Source organism: Motacilla alba, chromosome Z (genome assembly GCF_015832195.1).
Source record: "Motacilla alba alba isolate MOTALB_02 chromosome Z, Motacilla_alba_V1.0_pri, whole genome shotgun sequence".
Taxonomy (NCBI): domain Eukaryota; kingdom Metazoa; phylum Chordata; class Aves; order Passeriformes; family Motacillidae; genus Motacilla; species Motacilla alba.
In genome coordinates, this window is record NC_052046.1 from 2,289,286 (window position 1) to 2,312,916 (window position 23,631).

Here is a 23,631-nt window from a genome sequence, read left to right on the forward strand (position 1 = left end):
TTGAGTCCAACACCCTGCAATGACCAGAGACACCTTCCACTGTCCCATGTTGCTCCAAGCCCTGGCCTTGGACACTGCCAGGGATGCAGGGACAGCCCCAGCTGCTCTGGGCACCCTGGGCCAGGGCCTGCCCACCCTCCCAGCCAGCAATTCCTGCCCAATATCCCATCTGGGCCTGCCCTCTGGCCCTGGGAAGCCATTGCCTGGCTGCTGGCCCTGCATGCCTTGTCCCCAGTGCCTGGGCAGCTCTCCTGGAGCCCCTGCAGGCCCTGGCAGGGGCTCGCAGGTGTCCCTGGAGCCTTCTCTGGTGCAGCTGAACAGCCCCAGCTGTGCCAGGCTGGCTGCAGAGCAGAGGGGCTCCAGCCCTCAGAATATTTTGTGGTCCTTTCAGGATTGTTTGGAGAAGCTCAGGTAATACAGAACTGCAAGTGCAGATTCTCCAAATCCTGAAGTAGTGCACGCTGAAATGGTCGGATGCTTTCTGTGGCAGGAACACCTAAACATTCACAGGAAAAAATTAATTTCATTGCAGAGAGAGGCTTTGCAACCTGACTCAGGTGGTTCTTGTGCCCTCTGCCCTCTTCCAGCCACATCCTGGTGTCAAAGCGGGGCAATGGGATCAGGGAAGCTGCACTAACAAGGAAAACACCCAGCTAGATGAAGGCAAAGCTTCCACCCCATTCCCAAAAGAACCCCTAAAGCAGAAGAAAGGAAGGACATTTTTCAATATGGAGATAAGTCCATGGCAGATTTATTGACATATCATAGGATCAGGCCAAACATGATTAAAATTGTCCAAGCTGAGTAAAAACAGAGATCTGAGTTTTCATTCCTCTGAATTGTTAGTGTAAGTACTGTCTCTGGAAGATTCCAGTATAAAAATAGCCAAGACTCACAAGAAAGGCCATGTTTGAGTATCAGAGATGTACATAACCATCCAACATTCTCTCCTTTTAATTTATGTACAGAACATGTTCTTTTTTTAACAATCTGATCTAATTAACATTGATGATTTATCCACAGGACAAAACAAGAAGCAGTGACAAACACAAAGATGTGGTAAAAAAAAAGCTCTCCATACCTGGTGGTCCATACAGCAACAATCCTTTCCAAGGGGACAGAATGCCCGTAAACAGCTCTGGATACTGCAGGAAAGTAATTCAGGGATTAAAAATGTATAATCTAAAACAAATTGCAGGAGACTGTAGTCCTCACCTTCACTGCTCCCAGCACATTCAAGAAACATACAAAATTTGAAGGGAGGCATAAAACCTCATCAAAACAATGTGACATGTATGATCTGTATGATCATGTATGAGTCCTGAGAAAAATGCTGTATTTATTATTTGAAATCTGCTTTCTGTGTTTTTGTTTTTTGTTTTTTTTTTTTCAAGCGCAATTGATGTGACATTCTCCTCACTAAGTCATTTTTCATGGAATAAATATAGGCTAAATCCAGCACTTCTTACAGTGCCAAAGGTGTCAAAGAATTGGACCTAACTCATATAATATTAATATTGAAAGGGAATTTTCCTGTAGAAGAATGCAGGTGCCATTTCAGGTAGAACAGGAATAGTTCTGGCATGAAACAGGAACACCAACACCTCTAACACAAATGGCCTACAAAAGCACAGAAATACTGAGAACTCTAAAACACCACTGTAACTGCAAGGAAACAAGCTAACAAGCCCAACACTGGTTTTGTTAAAACTACTCAGCACCTCACCTTTATGGGGTAAACAACTGCTTCCTTGACCAGCCTTTTAGCTGCATCCAGTCCTATAATATCATCCCACTTCACGTTCGGCTTATGGAGATAAATGTCCTGCAACACACATCACATCTTGTTAGCAAAACTCCTTCTGCAGTCGGATAATGACCCTGGCAAAGTAAAAGGATTGACTCAGGGATAAAATAGTGGTGCTGTTAAGTGATACAGGCTGTATTATTTAACTCTAGGTACCAGGGACCTCCCAGGAGGGAAGCATACACAGCAATCACTTCCCCTCCAGGCCCCAGTTTCCCTAATGTATTCCTAGCAAATGTAGATGCTGAGCAGATCTTCCTCAGATCTGTTTTCTGTTAGTTTGATTTAGGAATCAACCAACATAAGGTTGGTTGATAAGAAGGTTCACCAACTCTAATATTTTGTCTCTATTGCTGCAAGAATTGGATGTTTAAAAAAAGAAGTAAAAGTAATCATAGTAAGACATTGCTTCAAGTTTACATCCACCAATGGACTTCAGTAATTCAAATTACATCTGAATTGTTGAGCTGAAACACCTTTTGACACTCATTCTTCAGTGACTTTTTCTTCCCTCTTTTAAATATGTTTATTTTATAGTCACAAGTTCCACAGCTCACTCATGTGCAATGTGATTTTTTTTTTTTTAACTTGATGCTTAGTAACCTTATGGCTGGACCTGTTAGTGACTTTTTGGGTTTTTTTAAACTTCATGCTCAGTAACTTTTTGGCTGCAGCTATTATTTATGTTATTACCCATTATTATGTTAGTAACTATTACTTATGTTATTTCTTGTGTTGTAAGTAACAGTGAAAAATTTCTATTTACTCCACTCTATGCAAAATTTTATATGCTGCAAGAAAAGCTGTGAGAAACACTGCAACAGGAAGAAATTTTTCCCCTAAGAATCTATCCAAAGATAGATAGTAATTAGTCTATGCCCTGAAACACTCACTAAATTAATTTCATTTAATTCATCAAACTTTCCAAATCTTCTATGAATCTTTCCATTTGCCTTCATAATATTTTGTGGCTTTGTGTTCCAGGGGCTAATTGTTCTGCAAAAAATATTGCATCCTCAGTACAAATACTCAGGATAATTTCTACTCTCCAACAAAAATAGTCCACGCAGACTGAAGAAAAATTATGTGGTTGTATCCAAGGGGAAAAGTTAATACAATTAGAAAAAATTATCTACATAGAATAGATTACACTTTCCCTGTCTATTAACAGTGAATTAAGATGAATCAGATTTCTGCTATTAAGTAGAGACTTACATAACTGTTTTCAAATTAAATTAGATTGTGTTAAGAAACAGATATAACATGCTATTTATTTGTATTGATTTATAAAGTGTTGATTACCATAGCAACTAGGAACATACCATAATGGAGCACAATTCAAACAACATACCATAACAAATGGAAAGCAATTTTTTATTGCTTTTTTTGTTAATGTACCAGCAAGAACAACATAATTTTAAAGGTCTACCATAAATAAAAGACCAGACAGGAATTGAAGCAAATGAGAATTTTCTTACTTTATGGCTGGAAATTTCCTAAGACATTTCTTGAGTTCTACTAAATGTCAAATACAAAACTTGTGAACCAAGAATTTGGGCAATACACAGATATAAAAATCAGTCAGCAAAAGTCTTCCAGGCTTTTTAGAAAGATGATTATAAGCCGGTTCACCCAAGCTGATACCACTCATGATATTAATACCCAGAAAGTCACAACACTACCAAACACTGTGGTGCTGTGAATCCTTTTTGATGAGTGACTCATCCACAATTGGTGGATGCTAAGCATTTGTGTGTGCTGTAGCCACGGATCCCCAGCACACCAGGGCCTGTTTGTTAGGCTACACCTCAACCCGGGAGTGAAATTAAATGCTGCTGACAAGGCTGCGGTTCCCTCCAGGGGTCAAGCTGCTCATCCTGGAGGAATCCCCAAGTCTGCCCTGGGATATGGTGTATTACTGATGCTGCTCTGGCAGTGCTGGGATGAGGGCACTGCTTGCAGAGCCTACAGTTACAGCATCTCTCCACGTGAGAATGTGCAGGGAGTGCAGACCGTGCAGGCTGCACAAAGCAAGGCACAGGGCAAGTACCGGGCCAATGGCCCCCGGGCTGTCCCAGCCAGGCTGTGACACAGCCCCAGGGCAGGGCCTGTCCCCTGTGCTGGCACTGCTGAGGCACCTCCAGTGCTGGGGACAGCTCTGGGCCCTCAGGACAAGAGAGACACTGAGGGGCTGGAGCGTGTCCAGGGCAGGGAACGGAGCTGGGAAGGGGCTGGAGCCCCAGGAGAGGCTGAGGGAGCTGGGAAGGGGCTCAGCCTGGAGCAAAGGAGGCTCAGGGGGGACCTTGTGGCTCTGCACAGCTCCTGACAGGAGGGGACAGTCGGGGGGTCGGGCTCTGCTCCCAGGGAACAGGGACAGGAGGAGCAGGAACGGCCTCAGGCTGGGCCAGGGGAGGTTTAATCAAATATTGGGAAAATTCCTCCATAGAAAGGCTTGTCCTGCCCTGGCACATGTAAAGAAATGACATGTTGGGGAGCTATGGGGAGGGAAAAATAACTTGCACATTCAAGAATGAGCACTATCAGTGACAGTAAAAAGAAATAAACAGCATTCCCACATGACAAAGATAACTAATATTTCTCTACAATGACATGGAGATCGGCTCTTACTTTGCTTACAACCACTGCAAGTTCCCTCATCTCACCAGTCATGCCAGTAAAAGCACTAAGAGGTTTCAATAATCGTTCCTAAAAGAGAAAACCAGAAGTTTTTGTCAGACTGCAAGTATTTTTAGGGAAACTATTATGTATTTTTTTTAAAAAACTGATACATCGTAGTAATATCAACTTTTAAAGTTGCAGAAATATCAGCAGCTTTCTTATTGCAATTATAGTCCTAAATACGACCTACACAGATTAAGTGGAGTGAAAAATGTAACTGTAGGTCACTGTTTTGTCACATTCTCTTTTTGGATAGCTTCTTCCAGTGTAGGAAGTTGCCAGGCAGACAAGCACCATGAAAGGTGGATGCACTATCTGAGAAGTTCTGGCTTTGGCGTGGAGTGTTTGCAGAAAATTTATATCAACCATCAAAATTCTGTTGTTGTCTCAGCTGACGCAAATGCTAGAGACATACTGAGCTGAAAGGAACCAGGATTTCACCCCCACAAGTTCTGCAGGTGTGTGCAATTTTTTTTTTTTTCATCTTAAGGCCTCATTTTTATTTGTTGCCTGCTTTCATGTCCAGAATAAACAACTGTCATCAAATTAGACCACTATCAAGTATGGCTGTCGCTTCAAGGAGGAAATACACCCATCAGAAATCCAAGGCTTTTTTTAGCACTTGGGAACAAAAACAACCTTGTTGCAGTGCTTTGTTTTGTTCCTGGTTCTGCAAAACTCAAGTTCGTATTGATTGGATGGAAATATGAACAGAAACACTTACGGATGGATCTGGATCACAATTAAGGCTGTTCAAGGGAATTCCATCTGGTGACACTCTGACAGCATCCTGAATCATCTTGCGGAAGTCAATTATTTGGCCCTAAAGGAGAAAAAGATATTGCTGTAGGCTTTACCATTTTTACTCTTAAAAATACACTGGACCAAATTTTGCTTGCAATTACAACAGAGTGTTTCCTTACTGCATATACAGTCCTAATTAGGGCAAAAAATTGACCTCGAAAACCATGGTAGCAATGGGGATAGAACACAGAACTCAGTCAGTTCCATAATTTAACCTCAGAGCCTTTCATTACCTCATTCAGGAATTCAGAATTTATCTTCAATTTTAGTTACTTACCACCGGGCTTTAAAAAAAAATATTCTTCTCTGAGTGTGTTTGAAATAGTATTTAATGCAAAAAGTGCCTTCAATGCAAAGAACTATAAAATTTTTTACACAAAATTATGAAACTGACTCTTCAACTGACTATACAGAAACATTTTTATATAAAAATAGACAAAACCCCCAACCATTTGATATTTTTGAAAACCTCTGTGCTCTTCTTTTTCCACATACTATTTATCTGAGAAACCACATACCAGGTTTCCACCAACCTTTCTTGGGTGAGAGCTGTCACCTCCAGTTTTGCTGATTCCTGAGATGCTTAAGCCAAAATCAGATTGATCCAGAGTATCTGCGCCATCACTATCCTAAAGAAAAATGCCTTTTAAAACAGATGTGTTGCCAAGTAAATGGATTGAAGGTATTAGATGATAGGTATCATTCCCTCTCTTCACACAGGCCCAGATGAAGTTCCAAGAGAAATATTGATCATTTAAACACCACTGTAGATTTAAATGGACTTCACCTAACTGGTGACAGCAGTGAAAGCCACAGCTCTGGAGCTCAGCAGTGAAGTATTCCATGTACCAAGCAGAAAACTGCATTTTACGTAAGAAGCAGCTCTTATGAACAGTGGAAATGACAGGCCAAGTAAAAGGCACAGCATGTCAACTCAGAAATGAGGAGCAATTTTAGGAGCAATTTTAGTAACTTCACAGCAGTTACTGCTGTAAATTCCAAAAGGCAAAGTTTTGGGGTATTTTTAGGGGTAGCAATCGGTCAGAGAAGAGTTCCTCTTGATGCAGAAATATAGCCAAGCCCTTTAAAAAAAAGGCTGCAATAGACACAGTGCTTGCCCACCAACCTGCTGTTCCTATCCACCCTCTGTAAAGGGATGATAATAGAGTTCATAGCAATCTCACCAAAATGAGACTCTCAAACCTAAACATTACAGACCCAAATTACTCCCACAGTCTCAAACAACTTATGCACTGTGAAGATGCTTACAAATCATACCACTTCATTCTTTATTTGTTTGTTTTGTTCTCTGGCACTAAAAGATGAATATATTGGTATTAATGCTATTAATACTGATTGCTTTCAGTATAGGTTGGATTATATGCCTCCTTTTTCTCTAATTTTTGCCTGTTACTGCCCCCAAACTCATGGCCAGAAATTCTCTCAAGGTCTTGCACCTATAATCCTTAAGTGACAAAATCAGTAAAACCCATTAGTTGCACAATTATTAATTGTGTAACTCCCATCCTCTTGCTGCCTACAGACAACCCAGACAAAATCCCATTAATTTCAACTCTACTGCTGCCAAGATAAAACATGTTTAAACCTGTCTGGGGCTCTCCTTGGTGGAGGATTTAGGTTCTGCTGTACTCCCAGGTGATGTTTTTGATACTGATCGTTGCACTGTCTGTTGTTTGACCCTTTGTACATTCTGAGAAGAAGCTGCTGTCCTAGAATAAAGAAAAAAAATGCAAGACTTCCATGACTTTTTTTTTTCTTCAAAATACCAAAAGACTAAAACCCAAAGCTTTCAAATAAAGCAGTTTTAGGCTAACTTTGCTTCCACTGAAGTTATGGCGTTAATTTCAATGACAGCACAGTTCAATGCTTACTTTTCTCAAATACCCCACCCCACTTAACCCACACTGCAGAAGCTCTGTAAATTGTCTGCCTCTCTATTTGGGAAACAAGTCCCTAGTTTCCTCTAGCACATACAGAAAAAATGCACCACACAGTCAGGAGGATGGCTCTAGGCTTTGGTGCTCCTCTGGTATCACAGCATTATCTAAACCACTGTGAATATTTGCTTTTACCAGGAAAATTTTCTGCCCAGAAAAACACCCCACACATATATCTCACCTTCTTGCTCTTCCTCCACTTCTCAGCTGTTGTTTATTTTCTGCTGAGGCAAAATTAATATTAAAATGGAAAATAATTAAGGATCTAAAAGAGGGCAATTTGAACCTTTTATTCACTTTAAAAATATTTTAAAGCACACAATAATGACCGTGGAAATAATTACGCATAAACAGGAACAGTGTGAGTATAAGCACTGCAAGCTTGCAAAAACTTACTGAAAACAAACTGGTGCTGGTGAGAGTGCTTTTGCTTCAAGCTTTTTACATTTTAGCTCATGCAGTCTTTGGTTTCTCTGCTTACATTTTAAAACCAGTATCATGTTCACAGTAAAATGGACACCACCAGAAATTAGATTAAGTACAATAATTTAATATAGCACACAGAATACTTATTTAATGCTAATAATTTTTTTGTTGCTGAATTGGGAAATACAAATTTGCCTTACTCCTCTGAAGAGGAATCAAGTTCAACATAACAAGACAGAATAAATGTCACATTGCAACAGTGGTTATCAAACTACGTTATCATTTGCATTTATATAATTTTAAACAACTTCTATCAAAGGAGAGCCTTTTTCTCACAAAATGTCAAACTTGCAAAGCCCAGATGTGAACTCATAAAGCCAAGGGTTTGTATCCTACCAGCATGCCCCTGGTTGCCCCAAAACAACTCTCCTTTCAGTGTTCTCTGTGCAATGCTCTTCCACTCATGATTCACACAATAAAATAATCCTTCCCAAACAGTTCTTTCCCTGAAGGAGCTTGGGAACATGGTGTATTTAGGGGCAGCAGAGCCCATGGAATAGGCTTGGGGTATATCTGCAACACCTCCGACAGGAATTCAGCAAGGAAATGACCAACCTGTTACTATAGGACTTGCCAAGAGCGCTGCAAGAATTCAGTAGGAAGGAGCACCACACCAAGGGTTTTTTTTAGATATCCAAGTCTGGCAACAGGCACAATTTGGGCATGGTGAAAACTACGTGCAGTGCAGGAGAAGAGGCTGCTTATGCTTTAAGGAAAAAGGATGATGCCTCCCTGCCATGGTCACAAATCTGAGCTTAGGTAGTAGCAGACTACTCCATGCCTGAGAAGCTTTACTGGCCAAAAAAAATGCATAATGAGAGTTTTTAAGTGTCCAAGAGTGACTTTTTGGGAATTCTTTTTCACTTAGATCATGGATTCAGTCTTGCCTACTGCTCTGTTTTACTATGATCTGAAAAAATGCTTTATAATATTTTTTCACTCTTGCCTCACAACAAATCCTTTTTGTTTTGTCCTGCAGGGCTGTTCTTCTTCTTTGTATAAACACCAATTCATAGGTTCTAGATGTACGTGCCTTTTTCAAGCAAATTTCAAGATAATTTCAATTACTAAGCCATTTAAGCTGGAAAACACCTCTAAGACCATCAAGTCCAATCACTCCCCCACCCCTGCAGTGGCTACCACTGACCCATGTCCCCGGGTGCCACATTCACATGCATTTTGAACCCTTTCAGGGATATTGCTCCAGCACTTCCTTGAGCAGCCTGTACCAGGGTTTGACAACCCTTCTCATAAAAAATTTTTTTCCTAATATGTAATCCAAACCTAAATCCTTCAAGCTCTTCATCACTTATTCTCATGCAGTTGTTACTATGGCTTCTCCAAGTTACATTTTGTGCTCAAGTGCAAAACCGTTCAGGCTCTCAGGGTTATAACAGAATGCTCATGTGCTGATTTGCCTCATTCTGTGTCATTCATCCACTATTCTCTGCCCATGAGAAGAAAGTGGATAAATATATCTTTGCCATAATGCTTTGTGCTTAGCTGACATTTTCCAATACCAAAGCAGATTTTAGAAGACAGAAAAATGCCAGCTTCAGGTTCCTTTATATAAAGAAAGAAGGAAAAACATAAGGGCTCAAAGCCACCTCTCTCAATTCTGGTGTCTGGTGTGCTAGAACTTCAGATCTGTAACTCTAAGGATTGGAACATTAAACGCTGACATACATGACAAAGGCTGTGAGTAAAGCAGGGAAATACACATTTTAGACTTTGGAAACAAAAGCTTTCTTTTTGGAACAGAGCCACATACCAGTGTCCGGGACCTTTTTGGTAATTTTAGGATACTTTTGAAATTTCACAAAATAGTAGCTTTCATATTCCATCAAAATTGTCTCAAGATCAATGTTGTCACAAACTTCAAAGCCACGTAAACCTAATTTTGTCTCTTGTTCCAAAGCATTTGCGGCATCAACATATCTGGCAATTTAAAAACAAAACAAACAAGGATCAAAAAACTGAGAGTCATCATCTTACTCTGATTTCTGAGGCACTAGTAAGCATATGGTACCTTTGACCTGTCCACAATCCTATTTTTATAGAGGTATAAACTCTATTTTAATAAGCTTTGTTGGTTGATCTAAACTATTTTTAAATTATATAGGGATTTTTTAGTTTAGAAAATGAAACAATTTAGCAAAGCAAACTGTGAGGACATGTCATAGTAGTTTACCACTTCCTCACATCAACCCCAAGGCCCACATTGTCCATTCAGCCAACAGAGGACAGAAAGATGCAGTACAGCAGGTCAGACACACACAATCCTACAAGGGTAGAGCACTATTATTTAAAAAACATACCCTTCCTCGATTAAATAATGCAAAATTAGAATGAGGAGATTTTTCCGACGAGCTTCTGTTCGCATCTCCTCCTGTGAATTAAGACAGAACTCTAGATCAAATGTAATATTCTCTTTATTGCTGTTAACAACATCTAAACGTAGCCTCTGGAAACAAACAAATTAACACAACAGCATGTAAGAACTGTAAAACAACTCACTGTTAATAAACACAAGGAAAGTGGTTTTCAATCTAATTTTTCTTACACATTATCAGGGCTACTGGATGGGTAGAAACCTTTCCTAGAGAAGAGAAAATTATTTTAGGGTTGAACAAATAACTTACTTCCCTTACTAGAGTCATGGCTCCCAAAACGTTCAGATTGCTGTGAATTTTAGGGCAGGACTTTTGCTACACCTCAATGCTTCAGGGACTTGCAAGGAAACCTTGTGCTCCACCCTGGCTGTGTCCTTCCCTTGCAAGCAGAAACCTGTTGTCTGAGTGCCTGGAGAAGGGGATCTGGTGAACAGGCCTGGGATCTGCATTAGTCTACTACAAAGACCAGCTGTAACACTTGCTGACACCTCCCATTTCATAGGCCTTGATGTTGTGTAAACACAACAAATGAAACACAGACACTGGAAGAATTAGTGGATTGGGATGACATGAAACTTGCACGACTTTCACATAGGACTGACCAAAATCAGGACTCAACTTGAAGAAACTCAATGTGGAGTCAGTCCCATGGATGTCTTGGCACAGACTGGAGAAGCCAAAGTCATTCACAAATGGTTCACCAATAAAAACAAGGCAGCATAAAAGATCCTTTTCTTCATTCAATGAAGCTTCATCTGAGAGAGTATCAGATGCAATATCAAGTAGAGGAAAAGGCACAGTGGGAACAGAATTATGCAAGATGATGGAATAAAGCCTTACTTTAATGAAACATGCTATATATGCTCAGTCTGCAGAAAACTTCTGAGATTTTTGGGTCATAACAGAAGGTGCTACAATGAAAGCTCTAGAAATCAGCACATTGCCTTTGTTGTTCTTCACTGGGACTTGAAACTGTGACCACAGGAAAACAAATTAATGACTTCCCTTCTCTTTTAGGTTGGGAGGCATTGGGAGCTGGACTTGATGATCCTCATGTGTCCCCTCCAACTTGAGGTATTGTGTCTTTCCTCTGATTCTGTGATTGTGAGGACCCAGTGTGACCAGGAGGGAGTGGCACTTAATGGATGGGGAATGCACAGCACACACACACCCCTGATCACACTGCACAGTAAAGCTACACAGGCTCCCACTTCCATCCCATTTCCCTCCCCTCTATCCCAACTGAGCAGCATCCTCATCTACCCCAAAAGAAAAGGCCAGCCCAGGTGTCACCACTGCCTGCAGGTGATGAATGCAGATTTCTGTCCTCTTCACACTGCAGACAGAACCTGTATCAAGGACTTGGGCTGCTCTCTGCCTGTGCCTGGCACACAAAGATGCCAAGGAACTACAACTGACCAAGGCTGATGTTCTTAAACCCCACAAGATGTGCAAAAGAAATAAATATACATAAAGACCATTACTCTATTCACTTTGGTCTCTTGGAAGAGAGAGCAACCATAGCAGACTTCTGATAGTAGAGAATGGCTTATTCTAAAAATCAAAGGTGTTTTAGCTGTTTTTTGGGTGGTGCAAGACCAAGTTACCTCTTTACACACCATTCCTTTGCTAGGTTAGACCTCCCTCTGCTCTGCACACAGGGCTGGGTATCACACGGCATTCCACTGCCAATTTCAACACTTGAGATAGCATCATCAGTTACTGTTTTATTTTAAAATAAAATCTGCCAGCCTGTAAAATGTGATGGATAGAACTGGGGAAAAGTATCCCAGTCCAGCAGATATTTCCTGGGACGTTTGCTTCAGTCGTGGGGCCATCTAGTGTCACAACTAAGGAAGAGCTGGGGTTTGCTCTTAACGTTTCCTGCAGAGTCAAAGTGAACTGGCATTTCACACATTGCAAATAAGATTTGTAGAATGTTCATTCTGGTTTTATAGAATGAAGGCTAAAACTGTGTGGGAAAAAGGGAAAAATCATAACCCCTCTCTACCTCTGATACCCACTTGAGAAAGTATTTCCAAAAGAAGTTACAATACCACTTCAGTGGTGGTACAAAGGTAATTTTTTCTGAACCATTTTGGGGAGAAAGGAGTGCTGCGTAAATGTTTTGTAGATTGGTAACTCTTGAATGAAGCAGACTGGTTCCCGGGAGGTGCTGCAACAAGAAATGAACCAATTCTGAAAATTGCCATGAGCAAAGACAGAACACACACACACTGAGATGAAAGGGTCTTTTCCTTCTTAATCTTTTGATATGCCGGTGCTTGGAAAACAGATTTTGAATTGTTGCCCTTTTACCATTTCTCCTGGATGACCTGAAGTTCTGAAACACATCTGGAGATGCAAGAAGGAAGCTGGAGTCATCACTTGCTGAGAATCCCATCTGCACATCCTTTGAAATGCTCCCAAAGGCTTATACTGAGAAAGATTAACTGTTGTGTTTGCTAATGTATCAAAGTGCAAGGCTACAGCTACCTCTGAATATTTAAAATACAGTATGCAAACAGAGTGGCCGCCACAGAACACAAACACATCAAGTGTTTCATGTAATAAACATGGATATGCTGAAAAGAGAGGAATTACCTCGGCCTGATGGACTGACAGGGTTCATGATCCATGGCTGGAACTTCCCTTGAAAAGAATTTGTGTTCTGGCATGCCATCTGCTGCTGTTCATCCCTTTTGTTACTCCTGATATCGCTAAAGCATGTTAAGTTCTAGTATAAATAGTGATACAGTGATTGGCAGCACCTCAAATAATTTAAGTACAGACTTGCTTTGGGGTAGGATAACATTGTGTCTACGTGTGAGCCACCTGCTTCAGCCTTGACATAGCAATGTTCTTCTGGTTGTGCTGACCAAACTGAAGGAAGAATGAACCTTTACATCCCAAAAAAGCCCCACCTAAAAATGAGAAGAGAGTTCGGACTGAGCAGTTAATTCTGTCTTTAACATTTGTTAAGAAGAATGCAAACAGCAATGGCTGATTTTGAGAATCGAACGTGTCCAAAGAAAATGAACTAAGCTGTTAATCAGTTAATCAACTGACAATGACTTGTATTAGGTTGGACCTGAAAAACAGAACCAAGATATCTCTGGTAGCTCAGTTCTGTGAGAATTCCAGAAACCAAAGAAAATTCAAGGACCTTTCAACATCCATCTGTTACCAAGGCACGAATCTGGTGAGCCAGTGGCATATGGGTTATTGCCAGACCAGTCCCACCAATCCCTTTCCTGCATTTCCATTATTTTAGCCATTATTTTAGCACATTATTATTTCACCATTATTTTAGCACACACGCTTTCCACGAGGCAGATGAGCCTCTGTCTGTGTCAGTGCCACCAGGAGCTTTATCTGTCCCCTAAAAAGAGCTCTGTGTCTGCCCTGGTCTGCTGTCCTGAGCTCCAGTTTGTCCTCTAGGACTGACCCACTGCCCTTATATCCAAAAAAAAAGCTCCCTGCCACAGTCCAGGCAGATATTAACACTGCCCAAGGCTTCTGCTGTGCTCAGGGAGGAAATGCAAATCTTACACAGCATGAAAAAACAGGAGTATACTTACAAGTGCAAAGTTACTTAAAATTCAGTTTAGCTTTATAGTGATCTAGCCTTCCTGCTTAATTAGTATTTAGAATTGCATGTTGTTTATAGCCACTGGTATTTCAATAGATGTTTAAATGTTTAAAGTTTAATAAGCTTCCATTCTTAAAAGAACAGAAAAACATATGTAATTAAATTTTCAATTACTATGGGGAGTTTTGGGGTCCATGAAATTAATAAAACCTTAAGGCATTTAAATGTGATCTTGTTTTAAAAACTAAATAGTTGAGCACTTAACTAATTAGCTTCAACACTTATAGTGTTATTTTCTTTATTTCTAGCTTAACAAAAGGGTGGCACATATTCCTTTTTTTGAGTCATTTTGAATTAAACTCTAATGGACTTGTGCATCTTTAGGTGCAATTGTTTGTTTAGTCATTTCCACACCTTTCACTAAAATGCATTTACATTCTGAATCAACCAAGTCTCTTGCGCAATTTCCTGAAATTAATGGGCCTACTAAAATATTAATTGGTAACAAATATTAATTGGTAACAAATATTAATATTAAAATATTAAAATATTAATTGGTAACAAATCAGTAACATTTCATTATCATTTGACCCTCTATATTCTGCATGAATTTTGCATGTTTGTTGGGAAGGAAAAAAAACAACCTGCAAGAGTAAGTCATCATCTGGGGAGCTTGGGAATAAGAACTGTTCCGCTTTAGTGTATGCATTCTAAGGGCAAACAACTGGAGCAGACAGGATGTGTTCAGAAAGAATCCATGTTCACACACAGATTCTTACAATCTCTGATTAGGAACTGGGACAAGAGGCAGCCAGGTGGCTGTGCAACCACACAGGGAAAGCACTAACAGTAATACACACTTCCCTCTTTGTCTCTGGGATCCCAGGATGCTGACAAGTATGGAATTCCTGAAAATCAAGCTGGCACCATGTATCAGGACAGAGAGGCCTGATGGGCTCACCACCCTGTATTCCCACAGCTTCCATTCCCCAGAGCCCTTTGGATATTTGCACCTTTGACAGGCTTTTCAGAAGGCTGAATGTTCAGTTCTTGTCTGGCTTGCTGACCGTACTTTTTGAGAAACACAAGCAGAAAATGGAACTGGTGAGTTTTAAACAATGTATAACTTGGCTGCCATTGAATAGAATTTCCCAGGACAAAGAAAGGGCGCTTTGCCCTCCTCTCTCCTCCAAATAATACGAGGCTGCTGCAAACAACAGAGTTGCCAAAGTTCTTCAAGGATTACAATCAGCTTTCATAATTAAAGACATACAGTGAGCTCACCACAGAACTTATGACTAGGAACAAGAAGGAAAAAATCTGCTTGGCAGCTTCAGGTGGTTCTTAAGTCACTAATCAGAAAAAGAGGCTCCGAACTTCTGCTCCTCTGCGAAACACAAACTACTCCCTTGTCTCTATACCCAAAATCTCGAATGTTATTCAAATCCATGCTGCCAAAAGGCTATGGAGAAGCCAGCTTATGAAAAGCACATCAAACCAAATCCTGTGGTACAGCTGACAGAGCCCTTGAGCTCCAGTTCTCAGCGCCACAAATGTTTCTGCATTTATTATCCGGCACCATCTTTGGGACAAAGGCCGTGCAAATCCCCACTGGTGAAGTTAAAAATCAGGTCCCCTTTTCTCCTCTCCTCCTGCATGTTGATGCTGTTTCAATACCTCACCTTCAGGCTCCATTTGCAGTGGTTCAGATCAGAATTCACTTTAGGGCTCAGAAGGAGACCATGCTAGAGGATCCTATTCCTAGGTAAATATATCTATCCTATTAACGCCTCCTGAGGAGAGGAAATTGAGTGGCAGGCACCAATCTTTTCTCCCTGGTGACCAGACAAGATCCAATGGAATTGGAATTTCATGGAACTGAGTCAGTGGAGTTTTAGGCTGGATATCAGGAAAAGGTTTTTTCCCCCAGAGGGTGGTCAGGCCCTCAACAGGCTCCTCAGGGAGTAGTCCAAGGCAGCCAGAGCTCCAGGAGTATTTTGACAATGCTCTCAAGAACATGGTGTGAGTTTTGCGGCTGTGCTGTGCAAGCCCAAGAGCAAGGACATGATGATCCTTCTGGGCACCTTCCAGCCCAGAACATTCTATGATTCTACAAGAAGTTGATATAACATCTAAAGCTCGGTCTCAGGACTCCTCCCAAAACACCTCTTTTGTGAAAAATCCTGTACTTTTCATTCTTATGTGAGAAGAGGGATTGGTGTATGCATGCACAGCACCCAACAGCTGTGTGGGAAAGGCTTTTAGCAGCCTCTCTAAGTCTGGTGTAATTTAACCAGCAGATGGAAGCAGAAGAACAGGTTATGAAATTCAGCAAAATCTTCCTGTTTCTTGGCTTTCTAGAGCAAGAACCACAGAACCATTGAATGACAGGATGGTTTGGACTGGAAGTGACCTGAAGACCATCCAGTTCCAAGCCCTGCCATGGTCAGGGGCACCTTCCAGTATCCCAGATTGCCCCGTCAAACCCGACCTGGGATGGGGCAATACAGCCGTGACTTTTTGAAACAAGAACGAATGGAGGAAGGGATATGGACTGTCTCCTTTGGCCGTGCCTACTGCTCCAGAACCATTCCGAGAGGGGCTGTGAGGGATCCGGGCCCGCCCCGGCCCACCCGGCCCAACTTCGGCCCCGCCGCCATGACAACACCAACCCCCGCGCATGCGCACAGCGCACCGCTCCCCCGTTGACAAGGCAACCACGACGCGCAACCGCGATGCGCAGCCGCGCGCCCCGCCGGTTCTCACCGCTTCCCTCGCCTGGTGGGTGGTTCTCAGCGCCTGGCAGGCGAGATCCATGGCGGCAAGGGGTGCCGCCGGGAATGTTACCGGGAACGCCGCCGGGAATAGCGCACGGAGAGCCCGGACCCGCACCCCCGCCGACCCCCGAGGGGGACAGGCGCGCCCCGCCTCCCCAAAGCAGCCAATCGGAACGTCGGAAGGTGAAGGATTGACGGAAGATTTGCCCAATCACGAGTAGAGGAGCGTGGGTGGAAGGCGGTGCTGGCCAATGGGCGCAGGGCTCGGCGGGGTGGTGCGGGGCGGTTGGGCGGGGGGCTCGGCCTGAGGGGATGGAGCGGTCCGGCCCCTGAGCAACCCAAAACTACCCCGAACAAGCCAAACCAACATAAACCGAGCCAAATCAACCCAAAATGTGTCAGTCCAACCCCAGACAAGCCAAACCAACCCAAACCATGCCAGTCCAACCAAAGCTCACCCCAAACAAGCCAAATCAAGTCAAAACAAGCCGAATGAGCGCAGCCCAGCTCGCCCACACGGCTGAGGTGTGGCAGAGTGCAGCTTGCCTTTCACATCAAGGGGTATTAAAATGGAGAACAGCGCTGTGAGGGAGCACAGGGCTGTGAGAAGCGCTCTCTTCGGAGCACAACTCGGCTGCCTGGCTGCTGCAGCCTCCTGGGGTTCCGGGGGCGAATCGTTGGAGAGGTGAATTGTGCCTGTTGGATGTGGTCCGGCTTCAGTCCGGCTGGAGGAGAACCTGTGATCGGGTGAGACGAAACCTAAAGCTCAGTCTCAGGATCTCTACCAAAACTCCTCTTGCATGAGGGATCCTATGCTTTTCTTGCACAGTAGGAAGGTGAATTGATGGATACATGCACAGCTTTGTGGGAAGGGCTTTTATTATCCCTGTTCCCAAATCCAGCAGCTGCTCAGTTTTTGGACAGGGTAATGACCAGGTTCTCACATCATGCAACATGACCTGGCCTAATGGAAGGAGCCCCTGACCACGGCAGGGGGATGGAAGTGGAAGAGTTTTAAGGTCCCTTCCAACCCAAAACGTTCTGGGATTCTGTACCACACTTGCTGGCCATTGCAGGCCTCCAGCTGGGTAATAATTAGCATTGACTCCGTGATTCTCAGAAGGCTGATCACTCACTTCATTATATTATAATAAATAATAAAGAAATTATATATAATTAATATAATAATTATAATTAAGAAATATTATAAAGAGATATAATAAATAAATTAATAAATAAAAAATAAAGAAATATAATAAAGAAACCCATCGCCCTTACAGACAGCCACGATACAGCTGGGCCCAACTGGTCCTTCAATCTAAACACTATCACCAGTGTCCAATTAAGAAACCACTGTTTGGTAAACACATCTCCATAACACATTCCACATTTTCACAACAACAGGTGCAGCAAGTGGAGATAAGAATTACTATTCTCTGATCTTCTCACTGCCTTTCCCAGCACAATGCCTGGGAAAGTTGTGCGTTGCCTTCTGTGGCCAGAGAGCTGCTGCCACACTTGCTTAGCATCTCATCCTCAAAAATATGTTTTTTCCAGAAATCCATATCTTCTTCCAAAAATACTCCTCAACATAACCATCAATACTTAGTTATGGCTTTGTCCTTTTGATATCACTCTGTTCCCACTCTGGAATGTTTCCCAGCCCTTTTCTAAAATGTTCCAAATCTGGTACAGGCCAACACAGGCTTCAGTGTGTGTTCACAGCTCAGGTAGCTGTGCTGTAAATGTGTATACATTCATCCTGTCAAGGATGCAATTTAATACACATTTTTTATTACATTTGTCCCATAAAACATGGAGTTTTTTTCAAAGTGGATCAGATTAATGTTTTTCTAACTTAGGTCCCCTCCTATTAAAATGTGTGCTTAATTTTGTGGCCATAATGTGGTGGTAGAGTGGTAATGCATTTGTTTTTCCATTACCATGGACTTCTTTCTTTACGGCTCTGAAAGAGAAATTCCTGTAATTGAATTTAGAATTCAAGCCGTCCCAAATTCGTCACTTTTGGGAAAACAGCTTGGGTTCAGGGCTGTGCTTGACTAGTTTTCCACCATTACTGTTAAAGGTGCAATGCTACCTTAATACATGGTTTCATATAGTTTTGTTGGATAAAGAGACTCTTCAAATCCTTTGAACAAAAACTGAGGGTAATTTTCACACAAATTGTCCATAGAGGCAAATGCTCACCCAGAGTCAGAGAGGCTGTGTTCAAGACTGTGAAATCCAGGCCTATGTCAATAGACATAATTTAATAAAAATAATAATGATCAAGTTAGCAACTTCAAAGCAAAATTTAAATATTTTGCACTCATTACCAAAATATAAGTGTATCACTGTGGTATGTTAGGATGGGCAGGCAAAATTAATATTTCATTATCAAAACTGATTAGAATATATGTATACACACACATTAGATTTCTAATTTGGATTTTTCTAAACTTTAATATATCTGTTATCAATGAAGTTATATATAATTATATTCATCATGTCCCTTTGTTGCCTTTGTCCCAGCCTGGAAATGAAGCTTGGGATAATTTTAATAAGAAGGCAATATAAAAGAGGATCTTTAATGAAGGCCTTCCGGGGCAGTGATAGAAAAATGTCCATAAAAGCCCAGTCCCCCTGCCAGGGGTGAGTGCATTTTTACAGGTTTTAGGAAATTAGCATAATTGGTAAAAAGCACCAGTTAGGTGGACAAGTGGTGGTGCAATTGCCCCCAGGTGAAGCCCCTTCTCTCAGTCCCCCCTTCAGCACTAGCTGTGCTTTGCCCATGGAAATGTGTCTTGAAGGGCTGTTCTCAGCTTTGGTTCCCAGGAAGAGCCAAGATAGTGAGGAGCACTGTACCTCCCAGGGCTTGAGCTCTGGAATTTGTCTTTCTGCTTAGGGAAAGGCCATGGAAAAGTACTGGGAAAACTAGCTGCTAATACAATAAGTGATAGAGTGACAAATAGATGTGTGAAGAATGCAGAAAACATATAAAAGAAAAAAAGGCAAAACCCAAACAGCAGCACCTTGACAGAAGATTATGTCCCATCCAAACTCTGTTTTGTCAAACAGCTGCATAGAAAATGCAGATACAATGCAGGCACATAAATTATTTATGTCCAATAAGCAGATTCTGAGAACCACAGGATAGTTGGGGTTGGAAGGGACTTTGGAAACCATCCAGTTCCAATGCCCTGCCTTGGACAGGGACACCTTCCATTAGACCAGGTTACTCCAAGCCCTGTCCAACCTGAGTATGCAACTTAAAGAATTTTGTCTTATAGCCAGAGCACACATATTTTTTGTCAGCAGCATGATTAAGGGTGTCTTTCAGCCTCTCTACTTTGACAGCTCTAGACCTCAGACAAGAGGGTTGTAGGCTCTGACCATCACTTAAATACTTTTGCCATTCACTTATAATGTTACCTTAAAAAGTACATGACTGTGGGATATTACAGATGATGGAGAAGCTTAAGGCTGAACTCATAAAATTCTTTCCTTTAAATATAGTACACACAAAACAAATCTACTTTCCACCCAGTCACCCCAGCCTCATCCCTGCCTGCAGTTCACACTGTAGTCTATTAGCAGCTGGTTAAGCAGCACAGGACAGGTTTGATAAGGTAGAATGCTGATAAAAGCAATTGTTGCAATCCTGCCAGCAGCTATAGAGTGGTTTTGTTTGTTGGTTTGGGCTTTTTTTGATTATGGTCTTTTTTTTTTTTTTTTTTAACTGCAGTGTTTGTGGAAGGCCGGGAGGGTTTATTTTGATGTTCAGATGTTTTTCCGTAGTTAACACAGCTGTGGGAACAGGCAATGCTTATATAGACATACTGTGCACAGCACTAGAAAGATTACTAGAAAAGGTTAAAACCAGAGGGGGTTTTTTCCCCTAACAAGCCTCAATTTAGGGAGCAGGTTGCTTAGCACCTATAGGCTTGTTCCTTACCCTAATTAGAGCCTGCTGGGGAAGACAAAAACCGCAGTGGCTAATTCAGTGTTTTTTTTCTGGGAGATAGTAGCAGCTGCATTAGCTGCCTGGGGGAAGGTCTCCTCCTTTTCCTCCAATGGCTGATGCTCGGCCAAGTTTAAACACCAGCACTGAAAATTCAGAAAACGCTCAAGATAAGAGCCTGGGAACTGGTTCAGGAGATGCAGCAGCAGGTTTAGAGAGAAGGAAGAGGAGAAGAAGAAAGAGGCGTTGGAGATGGACGTCCAAGAAGAAGAGGTTTCAAATTCCAGAAGAATTTCTGACATTTGAGGTAGGTTTCTTAAAAGTTTGGTGGAAAGAGAAATATTGGAAATGTTGAAATTTAGCAAAGATGACTTGGTAGTTGTGGAGTCTAAGCCTGGAGTTGATGTGTTTGTGAGAAGTTATGATAAAACAGCAAGATTTTAAAGAACTAGAGCAAGGAGATTAATTAAAAGGGAGATTAATTCTAGTTACTGGAAAAACAGAAGAGGGAGATTTGAAAGAAATTTTTGTGTGGAGACAATGGAATGGGACAGAAAATGCCCTATGAATTTTTTTTTCTTATTTTTTTTTTAATTTTTTTTAGCATAGGGCCCCAGAGATGTGTGGTAGAAAGGCTGTAAGGGAAAGATGGAGGAAAACAACATATGATGGAGGAACACGTCAGTAACATATTATGGAAAGCTACTATGTAAACTCTTGTTATCTTACACATGTGAGATGTATAAAAATAGCGTTTGCTCTTATCCTCACAGATTTTGGGGATAAGATGAATGGAAAAGTTGAAAGATGTGGTTGTGAAGTGAAAGGTGAGTGTACACTAGAAAAGAACCACCTGGCTCTGATGTGAGCTTGAACACTGATGTCTTTCCCGATGCGTTTGAAGGAAGGAACACTTGAGGGTTTGTTAAAAGAACAAAAGAAGGCTTTGGTCTGGTCATGCTTTAATGATCTAAGGGACTCTAACCTACAGCTTGCCCCTTTAGTCTGGTATTGAATTGGAGGGGAAAACAAGCATTTGATGGACTTAGGAGTTGAACTCATGCAGTGGTGTGGCAGATGGCATGTTTTATTAGCCTGTCAATTCTTGGTTTTGACTAACAGACAGGGTTTGAAATTAATGAAGTCCTTAAGTTTCAATCTTCAGAGAAAGGGCTGTCATAGGACCAAGCACAAAAGCTGTTAGTGCAGAGGACTAGGTATCTGTGCCTGTAGTGGAAAACTTTGGCACATTTAAGGGTTTATCTTGGAGTAAATGGTAAATAAAAAGAAAAGACTGTCTCAGGAAGCTGTTGCAAGATTACAACTAATGATGTTAATTATTAAGTTCCTTGGTGTCCAGCTCTTATAGCAGCATTAAGTGCTCATAGGTAGTGTGTATGGCAGGGATCAGTATCCTGTAGACCAGGTCAGCTGTTTGTTCCCAAAATTACCTGCCCTCCTGGCATCCCTCCTGGCAGAGCCTGCTGCTGATGTGGGCTGTCCCTTGGCCCGTAAGTTACTGTTGTAGTTGCTGCTCTGGATGTGTCAGTCGTGCAAAACTAGCTGCCTTTTGGTTAATACAAGCAAATATGTTTTGCATTTCAGGCCTCTTTTCTTTTCTAATGTCTCTTCTTGTTTGGGTTGTGCTGGCTGCTCGCCTGTTTGTTGGCTGAGTCTTTCCTATTTTTTATTGCAATAAATCGGTTTTTGGTTTTACAGCCAAGTTGCTGATGAAACTGAATATTGTGAGTAGGTAATTATTGTGACTAGGTAATGATCTCTGGCTGCTTTTGAAAACAATATTCTCAGCTGCACCTCGATGTTTATTTTTCTGTAAATGCCTCAACATTTACATTCCTTACAGCAGGAAACCCATTATCCAGTTTTTGAAGCTTACTGCTGGTGACATTTTCGCTTCATTTTTTATTACTAAAACGTGCTGCATCATCATTATAACACAAATTATGAGTGCTTTTGGTTGGGTGGATAAACTAGGCTGCAAATCATAAGCTTTCTATTTAATCCACTTCAATTGCAAACTGGAATATGTTCTATTTATTTTATTCTTTGATTTTTTTGGTTTGGTTGGTTTTAATAGAACAATTTAGTTTAAGAGTGGAGTGTTAATTCTGGAGGGGAAGAAACATGGCAGGTGCGTCCAGCTCCTCAGTAAAGGAAAGACAAGGAGCTAATGCAGAGTGTCCAGGGGAGGGCACAAGGATTCTGAGGGATCTGGAGCATCCCTTGTGATGAGAGATTGCAAGACCTGGGCATAATTAGCCCAGAGGAGACTGAGAGGGGATATCATTAATTCAGATAAACATCTCAAAGGCAGGTTCTAGAGAATGGTGTTGGACTCTTTCAGTGGTGTCCAGCGACTGAATGAGGAGCAATAGCCACAACTGAAATACAGGAATTTCACTTCAGCATGAGGAAGAACTTCTTTATGTTGAAGGTGGCATAGCTCTGGTAGAGGGGCTCCCGGGAGGTCGGGGAGTGTCCCTCTGTGAGACATATCACACCCACCTGGAGTTCCTATGTGACCTGCTCTGTGTGACCCTGCCTTGTCAAGGCTTTGGTCTAGGCGATTTCCAGAGATCATCTTTATTTTGTAATTCTGTGATCCCTCCGGGATCATTTCCAGGGCCACTTGAATTCTTTGTACCCTGGAGCTGCTGCAGGAGCACCGTGTAATCGGGGCTGGTACCTACCGGCCTGTGTGTATGCAGCTGGACTAGCTTTCCCTCGCAGTTCCCAGTCTGTGCCACAGCGGAACAGTTTCCCCTCAGGTTTCCCGGTGTGTCTGTACCACTCTCGCCCAGTTTCCCCTCAGGGTTCCCGGTGTGTCTGTACCACTCTCGCCCAGTTTCCCCTCAGGGTTCCCGGTGTGTCAGTACCACTCTCGCCCAGTTTCCCCTCAGGGTTCCCGGTGTGTCCGTACCTCCCTAGCCCAGATTCCCCTCAGGGTTCCCGGTGTGTCTGTACCTCCCTAGCCCAGATTCCCCTCAGGGTTCCCGGTGTGTCTGTACCTCCCTAGCCCAGATTCCCCTCAGGGTTCCCGGTGTGTCTGTACCTCCCTAGCCCAGATTCTCCTCAGGGTTCCCGGTGTGTCTGTACCTCCCTAGCCCAGATTCCCCTCAGGGTTCCCGGTGTGTCTGTACCACTCTAGCCCAG

General features: G+C 42.2%; 1 protein-coding gene across 2 annotated transcripts in view; it reads right to left on the reverse strand.

Annotated features, from left to right (window-relative positions):
• Positions 1-17,052, reverse strand: part of KATNAL2 (katanin catalytic subunit A1 like 2) — a 28,528-nt gene extending 11,476 nt beyond the window's left edge. The window contains exons 1-10 of one of the 2 annotated variants that reach the window (XM_038124716.1): positions 16,486-17,052; positions 10,053-10,123; positions 9,506-9,672; positions 7,430-7,469; positions 6,897-7,020; positions 5,824-5,919; positions 5,211-5,309; positions 4,436-4,513; positions 1,727-1,825; positions 1,082-1,145 (exon numbers count right to left, since the gene is read on the reverse strand). In XM_038124716.1, the coding sequence (XP_037980644.1) occupies positions 1,082-1,145; positions 1,727-1,825; positions 4,436-4,513; positions 5,211-5,309; positions 5,824-5,919; positions 6,897-7,020; positions 7,430-7,469; positions 9,506-9,672; positions 10,053-10,123; positions 16,486-16,536 (889 nt within the window). In that variant the 5' untranslated portion in view covers positions 16,537-17,052. The remainder of the gene's footprint in view (positions 1-1,081; positions 1,146-1,726; positions 1,826-4,435; positions 4,514-5,210; positions 5,310-5,823; positions 5,920-6,896; positions 7,021-7,429; positions 7,470-9,505; positions 9,673-10,052; positions 10,124-16,485) is intronic. The other variant, XM_038124718.1, reaches the window with a different exon arrangement.
• Between the last annotated feature and the right edge of the window lie 6,579 nt (positions 17,053-23,631).